At 44.2% G+C, this 14,308-nt stretch overlaps 1 protein-coding gene across 1 annotated transcript; it reads right to left on the reverse strand.

Annotated features, from left to right (window-relative positions):
• Window positions 1-386: 386 nt before the first annotated feature.
• LOC138982649 (inter-alpha-trypsin inhibitor heavy chain H2-like) lies at window positions 387-11,056 on the reverse strand. The gene is made up of 4 exons (XM_070355973.1): window positions 10,517-11,056; window positions 8,194-8,363; window positions 5,758-5,935; window positions 387-2,728 (listed from the first exon to the last, which is right to left on the reverse strand). Exons 1-4 carry the CDS (start codon window positions 10,916-10,918, stop codon window positions 1,061-1,063), a joined length of 2,418 nt encoding a protein of 805 aa, XP_070212074.1. The 5' UTR covers window positions 10,919-11,056; the 3' UTR covers window positions 387-1,060.
• Between the last annotated feature and the right edge of the window lie 3,252 nt (window positions 11,057-14,308).

Genomic DNA, 14,308 nt, shown 5'->3' on the forward strand with positions numbered 1-14,308 from the left:
ATCATCACAAACATCATCACAACCATCATCACGAACATCATCACAAACATCATCACAAACATCATCACAACCATCATCACAAACATCATCACAAACATCATCACAACCATCATCACGAACATCATCACAACCATCATCACAACCATCATCACAACCATCATCACAACCATCCAACGGATGACTGCACATACCTTCAGTGTTGCCAGCAAAACGAAACTGTCTGCAATTTGTCAGTTCGCATGTTCCGCACATATTTGCTTGCCATTTACCAACGGCAACGAGGGACTCCCTGACAAACACGGTGATCCCCCCCCCCCCCCACACACACTAAATGTCACCCTCTAAAATGCCAATAACTCCCACATGTGTGGAGCGAACTTCTTCATCTACGGTGTACATTTGCTTGAAATGTGTAATAATAATTTCACAAAACGTCAAGTATGTAGGTCAAGTGGTTTGATCTTTATGCTTCAAAACATTATTATTGAACTTCGGAGATTGTCTCTACAGTAGAAGGTTTGACGCTAAGCAGTGTTAACCACACTCATCAGACTTGGACCCTCCAGACTCCTGTAATTGCTGTTTCAACTCATATATTGTCTGATGGTGGTTATGGTATTCGAGGCCCTTCAAAAACATCAACAGGTAAACATTTTGAGGGTGAATATTGGGTAAGTGTGGCCAACTCTTTTGAGTCAATCCCCGAGTTTCGAATACATTTTTTGAAAGAGCAATAAAAGTCAGACAATATACCATGCAACCTTTAGACTTGTTTACTCATCACACAAATCTCAAAATATTGTACATCAAATATAAAGTAATTTGCTGAATTCAGGAGTTAGTAGCATTTTAGTAGGTAGCGTTGTTTTGGGGGCAACTTATTCACTACTTGCAATAGGGTTTGGGACTAAGGGCATTGTGGCCGCCATTGTTAGTCTCGGCTTCCCATTTTCCAGTTTGTTTGGGGGATCCACACAAACTTCCGGCTCTTTTAAACAACAACTTTGAAAAGTGTCGTCACAGTCGCGTCACTGAAATGTATCAATACCTCTTTTTTTTATTAAACAAAAAATGGAGGTAAACCCACCGGTGACAGGAAGATGACAATGGCAATGCCTAACCAGAACCCTGACATCCGCCTGGAGCTGGAAGCAATTGAAGAAGATGCACGAGGCATACCAGCCCTTTTCTGCGGACTGGACGAACGAAGTTGTTCTAAGAAATCAGGATCTAAGTCACGATACGATTGACTGCTCTCGCGCCGTGCATTGTTAACATCAGAAGCAAAGACACGCGAGGGGCTTTTGTTTGCCCGAGCGGACGGTGAGTTTGCCCGAGGGGGCGGCGAGTATGCCCGAGGGGGCGGCGAGTATGCCCGAGGGAGCGGCGAGTATGCCCGAGGGGGCGGCGAGTATGCCCGAGGGCGCGGTGAGTATGCCCGAGGGCGCGGTGAGTATGCCCGAGGGGGCGGCGAGTATGTCCGTTGTGGCCTAGGTGGGGTCCAGGCAGACCACCTATCATCCTGCGCGTGATGCGATTGGTTGATGTCCACCACGAGGCTGAATGACGTCAGCGGAGTGACGAAGCCGTGGGTCAAGGCCATGCGGAGAGCCTGTTCCCTGGTCCTGGTTTTCTCCGCTACAGACGACGTCATGTCCATCTTCTTCAGCAGACTCTTGATCTTCATGTAGGCCCACAGTTTCTCCGTCACCCCATCCTCCTCCCCCGCCTGGCTCAACACCTCCACTTTGCCCGCAGGCACCACGAAATCCACAGCTCCTTCAGCCCCTGTGGCGTGCAGCGCGGCGCCTAGAGAGACGAGGCCAGTACCGCCCGCCATCTTGGTCCTGCCCGCCACGATGATCTCCCTTCCCTGGAAGAAGAGGGGGAAGGTGGTGTCGGTGAGAAGGAGGGTGTCCACAACGTCACTGCTGTACGTCGCCATGACGTCACGGAGAGTGGGGGTGCTTATCTCCTCGTAGAAAGTCGTCAGCTGTTCCTCTGCATCGTTGTCCGCATAGACCCTGCGAGCAAAGCCGCGGTTCCCATCTGACACTTGGGTGATCAAATCGAAGTTGAGGTCAAAGCCGAAACCTAGCGAGAAGATGGAAGATCTTCCTCCGTTTTTTCTAGTTACGTCACGGACGATTTGATTAGTGTCAACGATGCCCGACGTTGGCTCACCGTCGGTTAAGAAAACGATGATGTCAGCCGTCTTACGAGAGTTCTGCTCGCTGTTTTTGAGCAGAACTTCCAGACCTCTCGTTAAGGCAAGGTGGATGTTAGTCGCTCCATTGGCAACCAGTTCATATTTTACAAACCGTTTCGCCTTTTCTATCTCCACACTCAAAGTGCTCCTTGGTGACTCTGCCCACACCTCCACGCCGCTGTTGAACAGCAGGATGTTGAAGGTATCCCGGTCCCTCAGGTTGTCAAGGATCTTTAGCAAAGCTTGCTTGGCCTGCTCGATCTTAGCGCCGCTCATGGAACCACTGATGTCGATGACGAAGAGGATGTTCTTGGGGAGGGGGTCGAGGCCTGGTGGGGCGAAGAAGTGGGCGAAGTAGTCGTCCTGGACGATGACGCTGCCTCCCTGAGGCTCGTCCTGCAGGCTGTAGAGGACGACCACCTCGCCGTGGATGCCTCTCTGAACGTCAAAGCCACGCTGCATCTCAACTGTGGGGCAGAAGATGAGTTCTCTCGAGTCTGGCCTCGCCCTCACCTCAGTCTGTGGAGAATGACGATACAGTTTAGTTTGTGAGCGCGCTTGTGTGTGTGTGTGTGTGGGTAGAAGCAAAGTGTGTGTGTGTGTGTGTGTGTGTGTGTGTGTGTGTGTGTGTGTGTGTGCGTCTGTGTGTTTGTGTGTGTTTGTGTGTTTGTGTGTGTGTGTGTGTGTGTGTGTGTCACTGTGTGTGTTTTCGCGAGAGAAAGAGAGAAAGAACAAGTCGCGTGAAGCGATATAAAAACATTTAGTCAAGATCAGCACCACAAACCAATCATCGCCGAGACTACATTCAGATAGTCTCGGCTAACCAAACCGAAGACCGAGACGGGTCACGCTCGCCGCCGCGAAGCACGCGCCCGAAATACTTACTGAACCTATTTCTTTTCATTCAGAGCACAGTTTCAGGGTAAACATGACATATGTATATATTTTTGAATTTAGGAGAAGATGAAGAATACAATGCAAACAATTTAAAATCTGTTTGCGAAAAAGGGATTTTAATGACAACATTAATATGCAAACTCATTAATTAATTTTAAAGCCTCCAAGCTATACCAAAGTCCGGGCTTTGTCGAAGATTACTTGACCAAACTTTCAACCATTTTGCCTAAAAACTGAAGGCGTGACATGACAGTGCCACCTCAACTTTCACAAAAAGCCGGATATGATGTTTTCCATGACATTTATCGAAAAATTGAGAGAGAACAACGTGTGGGGATACCATTCCCAGGAACTTTCATGTGAAGTGTCATGAAGATCTGTCCAATAGTTTTCTCTGAATCGCTACACACACACACACACACACACACACACACACACACACACACACACACACACACACACATACATACACCACACCCTCGTCTTGATTCCCCGTCTATGTTAAAACATTTAGTCAAAACTTGACTAAATATAAAAAGGAGAAGAGAGAGAGAGAGAAAGAGCGCGCGCGTGCGAGAGAGCAAGAGTGAGGGAGAGAGAGATTTATCTTCATCGATTTGCATACTCATTACTGGTGCCCCTGTCTTATTTTAGTGCTGTTTATTCGTAATCATCTGTGTCAGTGTAAAGACAGAGGAAAGTGAAGGTGACAGGTGACACCGAGGACACGGAGGAAAAGCGAGGCACGGACAAAACGTGTCAGTTCCAATGGCAAATATAACATCCTGACCAAAATATTAAAAACACATGTAAACAAAACGTAGGTAGTCGTCAGATGTTTGTGTGGCAAAACCATGTCAAAACTAAATAGGGTAGGGTCTTAGAAAAGCGTTTAGAGAACGTCAAGCGCTATATAAATCTCCCCATATATATATATGTATAGGTTACAACACGAGTGGTTTTTTATATGGCTTGTATTTCAGTCAAGACCCAGCGGATGAATATCATCGGGAGACACGAGCCTCTGGCGAGTGGCTCTCGATTGATATTCCCGCTGGGTCTTGACTGAAATACAAGCCATATAAAAAACCACGAGTGTTGTAATCTGTATATCCCATTCTACCATCAAACACAAAGTGTAGACTACTAGCGGCACTGTTGCGATCTGTGCAGGGTAAAACAGTGTTGCCAGCGAGACTTAGCCCTTTTGCAACCTTAAACTAAGTGACCGTCGCTGAAAAAATAAAACGAATGAGTGCATCGATAAGTACGCGGTAACACTACTTTCAGACCATTTAAAAGCTTTAAGTAAAGGTTCATAAGTTGCAAGAAAGTAATGAAGTCGTATAGAAATTAATTTAGTTGAAGCGCACAATTCTTTTGTTTTGCGTTTCAGGTCGGCAGAACGGGCGAAACGGGTTTGGGACCCATTTGGCTTACTCGATTCAGAATCGATTCCACGTTGTTTTTCTCGAACGTGTGTAATTAGGCTTATTGACAGAGAAGCAAATTTTAGGGAACAAATATGTAGGTTTAGGTTTAACCATTTGCTCCCTATTTGAAATGTATCTACGTGATAAACTGTTTTGCGAGTGTGTTTGCATGGATGAACTTAAACTGGTATGGGTGTGAGGAAAACGCGACCGACACGTCTGTCACCGCCGATTGATTGCAGTTTGAAGGAATATGACTGGATTACGGAAAAATACACACATGTTAAGTTCTTGGTTACCTTCATCGCCAATGTGGACTTACTGCAGAGCCAGGCAAAAGAGTAGACTTGCTCGCAAAACACGTGAAACAGCCGATGTTTGATAGCGAAGCCCAACCGTGCCAGGTAAAGGACGCTTCTCGGTCTCGCTGCGCATGTCACCAGTGACAGTGTTGTTGCTTTGAGTTTGATTAACAAACTCGAAACTGTCATTTAAAACATGAGCCAAATGTGTATTGATTGTGTGATTAGTCTATGTGACAGGGCTTCTATTATCTGTGCTCCCTAGCTTCTGTCAGTTCCCACACCGACACTGCCAGAGAAACTGAAGACGCACACCAAAACACACTACCGACAGATTCTCAAAAGTCGTCTGCTAACGATGCAAGGGAGGGTACTCGTGTTTTTGTTTTGGTTCGCTAGCATCTGGTTATCTTGAAAGTTGAATGTTCGTTTTTTTCGACCTGCATTGCTTTCATAATGAAAGAAACGTTTGCTTATTGCATCTCATACATCAGATCAGTTCTGAGATTCATTTTTGCGTGCAACTGATATGGTTTTCTGAGCCGTGCAATACGATTTTGGAACTTCATACAAATGTGTCACATTGTTCGGCGCGAGGTCAAAGGTCGGGAGGAAAGTAGTTCTTTGCCCAAATCGGAATCTGCACTATCATATATTTTTTGGAGTCCATGATGTATTTATTGAGCTATAAAAATACAACATATATACCCATACTGAAGTAACAGAGACAAAGAAGGGAGGTCATGGGATATATATATATATATATATATATATATATATATATATATATATATATATATATATATATATATATATATATATAAAAGAATAAACCAAATCAAATAACTAAATAAATGAACATTTAAAAACAGTTAAAAAAAACAACAAGGGTAAGTTCTTTATTGTTTCAACTGACCCCATCTCGAGGAGAGCTTGAGGTCAACTCAGTGTCGCTGCCTGGTAGCTTGTAGGCGAAGGACTTGAACCCCTGGCGCTCGGCAAAGGAGACATGTACTGACATGTTGGCCACGATGCTCCCTGGTTGAATGACCAATCTCTGTCTGTATGTCCCCCTTCGTCTCTCCAACAACTCACTGAAATCAACACAACAGATGACGTGTCAATGACCAATCTCTGTCTAACAACTCACTGAAATCAACACAACAGATGACGCATCAATCAACAATCTCTGTCTGTATGTCCCCCCTCGTCTCTCTAACAACTCACTGAAATCAACACAACAGATGACGTATCAATGACCAATCTCTGTCTGTATGTCCCCCTTCGTCTCTCTAACAACTCACTGAAATCAACACAACAGATGACGTATCAATGACCAATCTCTGTCTAACAACTCACTGAAATCAACACAACAGATGACGTATCAATCAACAATCTCTGTCTGTATGTCCCCCCTCGTCTCTCTAACAACTCACTAAAATCAACACAACAGATGACGAATCAATGACGACCCGAGACATTATACTCAGTCAATATTTGATTAGATGTACTTCGAGACTTGGATCAATAAAATAGAGGGGTGTGTGTGTGTGTTTGTGTGTGTGTGTGTGTGTGTGTGTGTGTGTGTGTGTGTGTGTGTGTGTGTGTGACTGTGTGTGTCACAAAGATGTGAGTAGGATATTTGTGATGTGAAACACGTCGTGATTTTAACCTCCCTAAAGATTGAATTGCGATGCGTAGGGACAGGTTAGAAGGATGTCACGGGTTTTGTGTGTTGCACGAGGAAATAGCTTTAGCTTGACATGAGTTGTGTTTACAAGTTTGAGAAATATAGCTGGCTATGAACTGGGAACATTACAGCGCCTAAGATTTTCGACCAGGAAGGTTGAAAGCGTGTGTCGGTCTTGTTCAGGGAACAAGCTCTCTTTCAAGAGACGGGTCTCGTAAGGTAAATGATTTACTATGGGTTTTTTTTGAAGCTTGAATACATAGCTGGAATGTAAATGGTAGTGTATGCAAAGTGCACTAAATTCTAGTGTGAAGTTTTAAGAGAATTCTTGTTGTGATTGTATTACGGTTTTTGTTGGGAAATTCTTGAACATAAATGTTGTTACGCATTTATGTTAGGTTTAAGACAGTAATGCTATGTATGGTAGTGTCATTAATGAAAAGTGATTCATGGATTAAGTATAGCTTGGGTATTGACTGTGGACGGAATGTGAATGTAGAGTGAACGAGAGAGGTGATACATGACTGTTTAGAAAGAAGAGATGGTTTAAGAGAATGTTGTATTAAGACTTGGGTTAATTCTTTAGGAGTTTCCATGAGGAGTTTCCATGGAGTGTACGAGGGGCGGACCTCACACGGGAGAGCGCAGAACAATGGTGGCGAAAGAGACCACATCGGCGCAGATGGCTGGACGGAGGAGTCTCCATCGTTACCGGTCGTAGAGACGACGGTTCTTTTCGCTAATGGCGAAAGTGTTTCTCGGGGAGAAACGTGAAAGGTGCATGTTGGCATCTATAAGGAGAGTTTCTGGGAAATCATCATCTACATGGATTCAGCGGCACAAGGATGTGTAAATGACGACATGCAGTGAGACGTGATACGAACTCGTGAGTGTCTGTCAGCACCTTATCTTGTGCAGTAATCTATAATTGAGATAGTGTCTGTATATCATTTAATTACACGTATTGAGTGATTGCAATAAGATTGTGTGAACTGTGTGTTCGAGAGGTTGATTGGTATTGATGTTTTGAGGTGAAGAATTGTGCTGTAATTTGTGAGGAATTAATAAGTCTGTGTCCTCCCAAATTCTGTGTTCAAGTGTGTAGTACGAAGAGTGAAGAGTCAGTTTAATTAGATAGGGCAGAACACGAATACATAACAGTAACTCCTTTATTCGCACCATAATCCACTTCATGACAGTGTGTGTGTAAGGGCGTGTGTCACTGTGTGTGTGCTTGCGTGTGTGTGTATGTGTGTGATTGCGCGCGCGTGTGTGTGTGTGTGTGTGTGTGTGTGTGTGTGTGTGTGTGTGTTAATGTGTGTGTGTTTGACTGATTTAGGGCAGTGTGCAGTGGTGTTCATATTTTCATGTCTTTTTATTTTATTGTTTAATCTTTAATTGTTCAATCTTTTTTTAATTTTCATTTGTTTTTTATTTTCACAAATGTATGCCAATTCTTAATCCAACTTAAAATAGAAGCCATTATTTATAAATTAACTCACTGGCTTACTGCTTAGCCAGACTCACACATTGACAGACAGACAGGCAGCTCCTGTCACACTAACTTGTAGACCAGGGTAAAGACGGCCGTCCCTCGAGGGGGGAGCCGGGTTGACGCTGATGGTAAAGAGTTCCATGCTACGAGGTGCAATGTACACTTACTTGTAGACCAGGGTAAAGACGGCCGTCCCTCGAGGGGCGAGGTTGACGCTGATGGTAAAGAGTTCCATGCCTCGCTCCAAGGGTAGGGAGGACTGCTTCACGTGCCCGGCTGTCTGCTTCTTCTCCTTGGCTTCCTCGTACCGCCTCTCTGCCGCCCGCTTCTCCTGAACCTGCACAGTGATAGGTTAGCTGAGTCATCTTCAAGCCAAAAGAAAGTCATATTGAAGTCAAAAGAAGGTAATCTTGAAACCAAAATAAAGTCATACTGAAGCCAAAAGAAAGTCAAACTATATCCAAAAAGAAGTCATCTTGAAGCCAAAAAGAAAGTCACCTTAAAACCAAAAAGAAATTCACCTTCAAACGAACAGAAAGTCATATTGAAGCCAACTGACAGTTATCTTGAAACCAAAAGAAAGTCATATTATGTAGAGGTTACATGCCGAGTCTCAGTGATTATTAAAAATAATGGTCGAAGTTTGCGGATCATGAAAAATGCGAGCTTTAGCGAGCTTTTTCATGACCGCGAACTGAGACCATTATTTTTAATAATCACTGAGACGAGGTGTGTAACCTCTTTATTCCTCCTTTCTTCAGTTATTCAAAGAAAAGAGGAGGTTTTTTTGCGAAAGTTTGATCGAATCCTATTCACTCAACCAGTCAACCTGCGCAGGCGATCGATTAATGCGCGGTTGTAAAGTTCCGTGCAAATCATTCCATTCTGTTAACACTTCTTGTCAGTTTTCCTATTTTGGACTAAAATCAAGTACACAGATATGCTGTTATTCTGCTGTGGCGGCAAAGGCAGATATTGTGTGTTCTGTATATGTTTTGGTATCGCTTAGGATAATGTTCTTTCGTCAAATGGGAGTAGCAGACGAACTTTTGCACCCGTGTTCCAACGTTAAAAACTGTATGAAGTTCAGTTTTCTGGGGAAAATAGTGTATGAAACCGCTTTATATTGTTTAAATTGATAAGATGTGTGCATTTGGTTGCGTGTGATCTGTTTATTAAATGAAATATTGTTGAAAACTGACCGTCGGATTGCAGTCTGTTGTCGAAGAAACTGAGTGAAAAGAAATTTGAAAGGAGAACTACTCTTGTCGCTAGACAAAGTATGAGAGTTACTTGCCTTGGGAATTTGCTTGTGATGAATGTTTGTGCACAGCAGATCTAGATTCAGAAAACAACCAAACTCATGGATTTTATATGGAGATTCATGTGTTCAAGTCTGTAGTTGTTAATTTAAATGCGGTATGTTTGTATTGTTTGCTCCAGAGATGTATACTTCGTACATTAGAGCGTTCGGAACTTTTCAGTCGCAAAAGTAGTACCGACGCAGAACAGCTTCTCAACCCATTGCGCTATCGAGGATTCAGGCTGTTGCTGGGTCGTTATTTGTTTGGTTGCTGGGTGTTTATCGAAAAATAACTAGCTCTACAAGTTTACAGAGGTAAAGAAGCAGAGGGGGGAATACTTATGTTTTATCTGGTGGTGCATCTGCAATATCAAAAAAACTTCCACCAACAAGGTTCATTAACTCCATGCAATCCGTGAGAAAGAACAGACGGTGACGCGAAGCCGTGGCCAAGATTTCTATCATCAGAACAGGAAGTTGTTCATACATGTATACATGTCAAGATTCTATCCAATCAACAGAAGAAAGTTGTTAATATCTTAGCCACTACAGAGTTAATATCAAGCGAAGATTCTGTCCAATCAACAGAAGAAAGTTGTTCATATCTTAGACACAATAGAGTTTGGGTTAGATTCTATCCAATCAACAGAAAGGTGTTGATATCTTAGCCACAATAGAGTTAGGGTTAGATTCTATCCAATCAACAGAAAGGTGTTGATACGTGTGCAGCTTGAGTTAAGTTGAAACCAAGATGTCTATTAAGAAAACGTTATTCAAACATGAGCCGCTTCAGTTAGGTTCTAGCCAGGAATTCTTTCAAATGGACAACAATGTGTTCAGACTCGTGACACACGGGTAAAGTGCAAGCCCACATTTATGTTCAATGAAGAGAAAGTCGTTCACACCTACCTGAACCACTCGAGTTAAGTTCAAGCATACATTTCTGTTAAAGGCACAGTAAGCCTCCCGTAAACCATCAGTACAAACACCCTTCCATTTGAACGCTCACCGAACGGGAACATCGTTCACACCTGAACCACTCGATTAAGCCAAGGTCTAGAACGGGAACATCGTTGACACCTGAACCACTCGATTAAGCCAAGGTCTAGAACGGGAACATCGTTGACACCTGAACCACTCGATTAAGCCAAGATCTAGATCAATCAAAGAGAAAGGTGTTTTATTACCTGCGCTATATGCTTTTCCCCGTCGACCACCATGGAAAAGTTGGACAGAAACGCCGCTTTGGGAACTTGGACTTGAAAGCTGATCTCCCTGCTTCTCGACTGGTCCACGTTGACAACCTCGCTCTCTATCGTCACTGTGGTGAAACGCGAGGAGAGCTTGGAGGTGACATGGAACTGCTTCACTCGCACCGAACTCCTCACGTCACGTTGGTGCCTCTGGAGAGCTTGTGGGTGAGCTGAGTGCAGATGACGCGGTTGACTCTCAACCTGAAGGACCAGGCGGTTGGCTCCTGGTGACGTCAGTTTGATGGCTTCCAGAGGACAGTTGCAACAGCACAAGAGAAGAATAGTGAGTGCGGATCTTGTCAATGAAGGTGACGGATTGTGAATTGTCAGCTCCATGTTGGTGAAACTGTTGTAGATGTTTTGTGTGTCTCCGGGGTTACTTGAAATGTCGCCCACAGATGACTGTTGTATCCTCGTCCAACAACAGAATCAGCAACGTCAAACGTTACATCTTACACACAGTGATGACTGTTGCACTAAGCAGTGGAACACAGTTGATATTTAGTGAGCTTCAAAAGAAACAAAGAGAAGTGCATTATTGTTTTTTAAGTACTTACTTAAGTACACTCTGCTATCAAAACAAAATTATCACTACATGTACTACAAAACACTTCTTAAAAACTGTTCACTTCCACTCTCTCTCTCTCTCTCTCTCTCTCTCTCTCTCTCTCTCTCTCTCTCTCTCTCTCTCTCTCTCTCTCTCTCTCTCTCTCTCTCTCTCTCTAGACCGGCACGGTTGGCCTAGTGGTAAGGCGTCCGCCCCGTGATCGGGAGGTCGTGGGTTCGAACCCCGGCCGGGTCATACCTAAGACTTTAAAATTGGCAATCTAGTGGCTGCTCCGCCTGGCGTCTGGCATTATGGGGTTAGTGCTAGGACTGGTTGGTCCGGTGTCAGAATAATGTGACTGGGTGAGACATGAAGCCTGTGCTGCGACTTCTGTCTTGTGTGTGGCGCACGTTAAATGTCAAAGCAGCACCGCCCTGATATGGCCCTTCGTGGTCGGCTGGGCGTTAAGCAAACAAACAAACTCTCTCTCTCTCTCTCTCTCTCTCTCTCTCTTTCTCTCTCTCACAGATATTTTACTGACGGCTCAAAAAAAAATTGATGACCAAGCTGGCTGTGCTTTTGTCATTCCTGACCTCAAAATAACTAAAACATGTAAACTCAACAAGGATGTGTCCATTTTCACAGCAGAAATGTACGCCATCTTAAGAGCATGCCACCATGTCAATGACCTCCCTCGACCCCCAACAAGAGTCGTGATTCTCTCCGACTCAAAATCAGCTCTGACTGCTCTCCAAAATGGTTCCAGAAACCGGGAAGAGCTTCAGACGGAAATATTGTTCCTCTGTCACCAGATCATTGCGTCTGGGACAGAACTGACCCTTATGTACATCCCCTCACACACAGGGATCAGAGGCAATGATATGGCTGACAGAGCAGCAAACGAGGCTGTCACAGATCAAGCAGCATTTCATGACTTAAAATTAACAAAGACAAAATGGCCAAAGTTGCCTGGTGTCACTGGGAAACAGAATTAAAAACAGAAGGCAATGCCCATGGTTGGCTTATTCTGCCCCGACAAACAAAACAAAACAGGCCTACACTCCCCACCCCCCTCCTTAAAATACTTCCCAGAATTCGCACGGATGGATGCGCTCACAAGTTCTTTCCCCGTCTCTGTGAATGTGGACAGTATATATCTTTTTTACACCTCTTTGACCGCTGCCAATCACTCCAACAAGATTTCCGCAACCTACACACCCTTGTCAACGAACACAAACTGAAACCCCATGAGTTTTTAGATAAACATTGCACGCTTCAATGGAAGCCAGCATACACCCTGTGTCTCTCAATATATAAGGCTGAAATAGGACATCTGTTTTAAAAACCTCATCCCCTTTCCTCCTTCCCACCCCTCAATCCTCTCTCCCACCGACCCCCCCCCCTCCCACGCCCAACAACTAAAGCGCCTAAAACACAAAGCATAGCTCTACTCAATTGATCAAACAAGGCTTAAGCACATACTGCCCTCCTACCTGAACTTAAGTTCCCCATTCTGATATATTATTTTAGCAAGTTATTTCAATATTTTCCTTTGGCTAAATTAAGATTCTTTTTATTTTTTTATTTTATTTATTTATTTTTTTTATATTTTTTTTTTTATAATTCTTTCAGCTTACAACTTTTTCGACAAGAGAAAAAAAAAGCAAAAGGAAAAAAAGAAAAGAAAATGATAAAGAACGAAACGCAACAGGACAACGATAACATGTGTATCGTTAGTCGTATAGCATGGTATGCCATGTTATTGTTGATTGTTCGATTGTTTGTCAACAGAGTTTTTTCTCGATATATATTTCACGACTAGAATGAATACCCGCTTTGCCGGGTTGCCGGCTTCGCCGGGAAGAAGTACTTAGAGCCGTACGCCGGCTTCGCCGGGTCCGAACAATGGACCCGCCAAGCTTAGGTCCCTCCCAGATTCGTGGAATGGGAACAGCACGAAAATGATTCAGTGGCCATAATGCCATTCCTGACCATATCGAGTCCCATCCTTGTCGACGAATGTAACCGTGTTAATCACCTTTGGAGGCGAACTCCACTCAAACAGGATTGAGCAATTTATAGCTTATCTGTAAGCCCTTTTGAACTGTTATGGCTTCTCAAAGGAAGGCCAGTACATACAAATACACAAAAGCCGCCAGACCACATCACAAACAGAACTGAACAATCCCCAGGTGTTGCTCACATAGAGACACACACACACACACACACACACACACACACACACACACACACAAACACAGAGAAGCCGTATCTATAGAGAGATAGATGACAGTGTATTTTTCGCGTGGCTATAAATTGATTCGACCTTTGCACTTTTACAGTGAGGATAATTTACGGGTCCAATTTACGTTCTGGACACTGCGGTGACCTTCTAAAAATAGTAACAGAACGCCGGGAATATCCGAAGACGCTGCACTCATACTATAGTGCACCATACGAAGGAAGGGAGGTAAACGCTGAAAACCTGGAGAAGATGAGAAGATAAGGAAGAGTTACTTATAATGGTGAAATGAACACAAAAACCAAAATCGGTTCAGCGCTGCGCGCTGAGAGCACGTGTTGAAATATCTCATCGATGATATTGTGTCCGGGGTGTAGCTGAATACGGTGTCCAAATTTGAAAAAGATCCACCGAGAACTTTGGCTTTGGTGTGTCGGTATGGGGGCCCGGGTAGCTGAGGTGGAACCAAAGTCGGTTCAGCGCGCACAAAATCGGTTCAGCGCTGCGCGCTGAGAGCACGTGTTGAAATATCGACCAGGTTGTGTCCTGTCCCGGGTCTACCTGAATATGCCCACCAAATTTGAAGCAGATCCATCGAGAACTTTGGCCGTGCATCGCGAACTCACACACAGACACACACACAGACACACAGACACACAGACACAAGTCGTATATATATATAGATAGAAGGCACAGTTGGGGAAAGTTCAACAAAACGAATAGTGTAGATCTGGGTCAACGAAGAAGAGTGTTCCTGGTGGAACGTGAAGTCCGTGAAGTCCGTGTCCGTCAGCAGCGTCAGGCGTGTTATGTAGGCGTGGTCGGCTCACCATCACTGTGTGCCACTGCAGTCTAGCATGACATGGCAACACGCCTCGATGTGTTGTTTCATTCTTTCTATCTGATCGGCGTACCTAAGCGGGTCAACATCGCACCA

This window comes from Littorina saxatilis, linkage group LG12, assembly GCF_037325665.1.
Source record: "Littorina saxatilis isolate snail1 linkage group LG12, US_GU_Lsax_2.0, whole genome shotgun sequence".
Lineage (NCBI taxonomy): Eukaryota > Metazoa > Mollusca > Gastropoda > Littorinimorpha > Littorinidae > Littorina > Littorina saxatilis.

Coding starts and splice junctions, on each gene's coding strand:
- LOC138982649 (XM_070355973.1), bottom strand. CDS start 10,918: ATGGAGCTGACAATTCACAATCCGTCACCTTCATTGACAAGATCCGCA. Junction 5,936..8,193: donor GTCTTTACCCTGGTCTACAA/GTAAGTGTACAT, acceptor TGTTGATTTCAG/TGAGTTGTTGGAGAGACGAA. Junction 2,729..5,757: donor CAAGCTCTCCTCGAGATGGG/GTCAGTTGAAAC, acceptor CATTCTCCACAG/ACTGAGGTGAGGGCGAGGCC.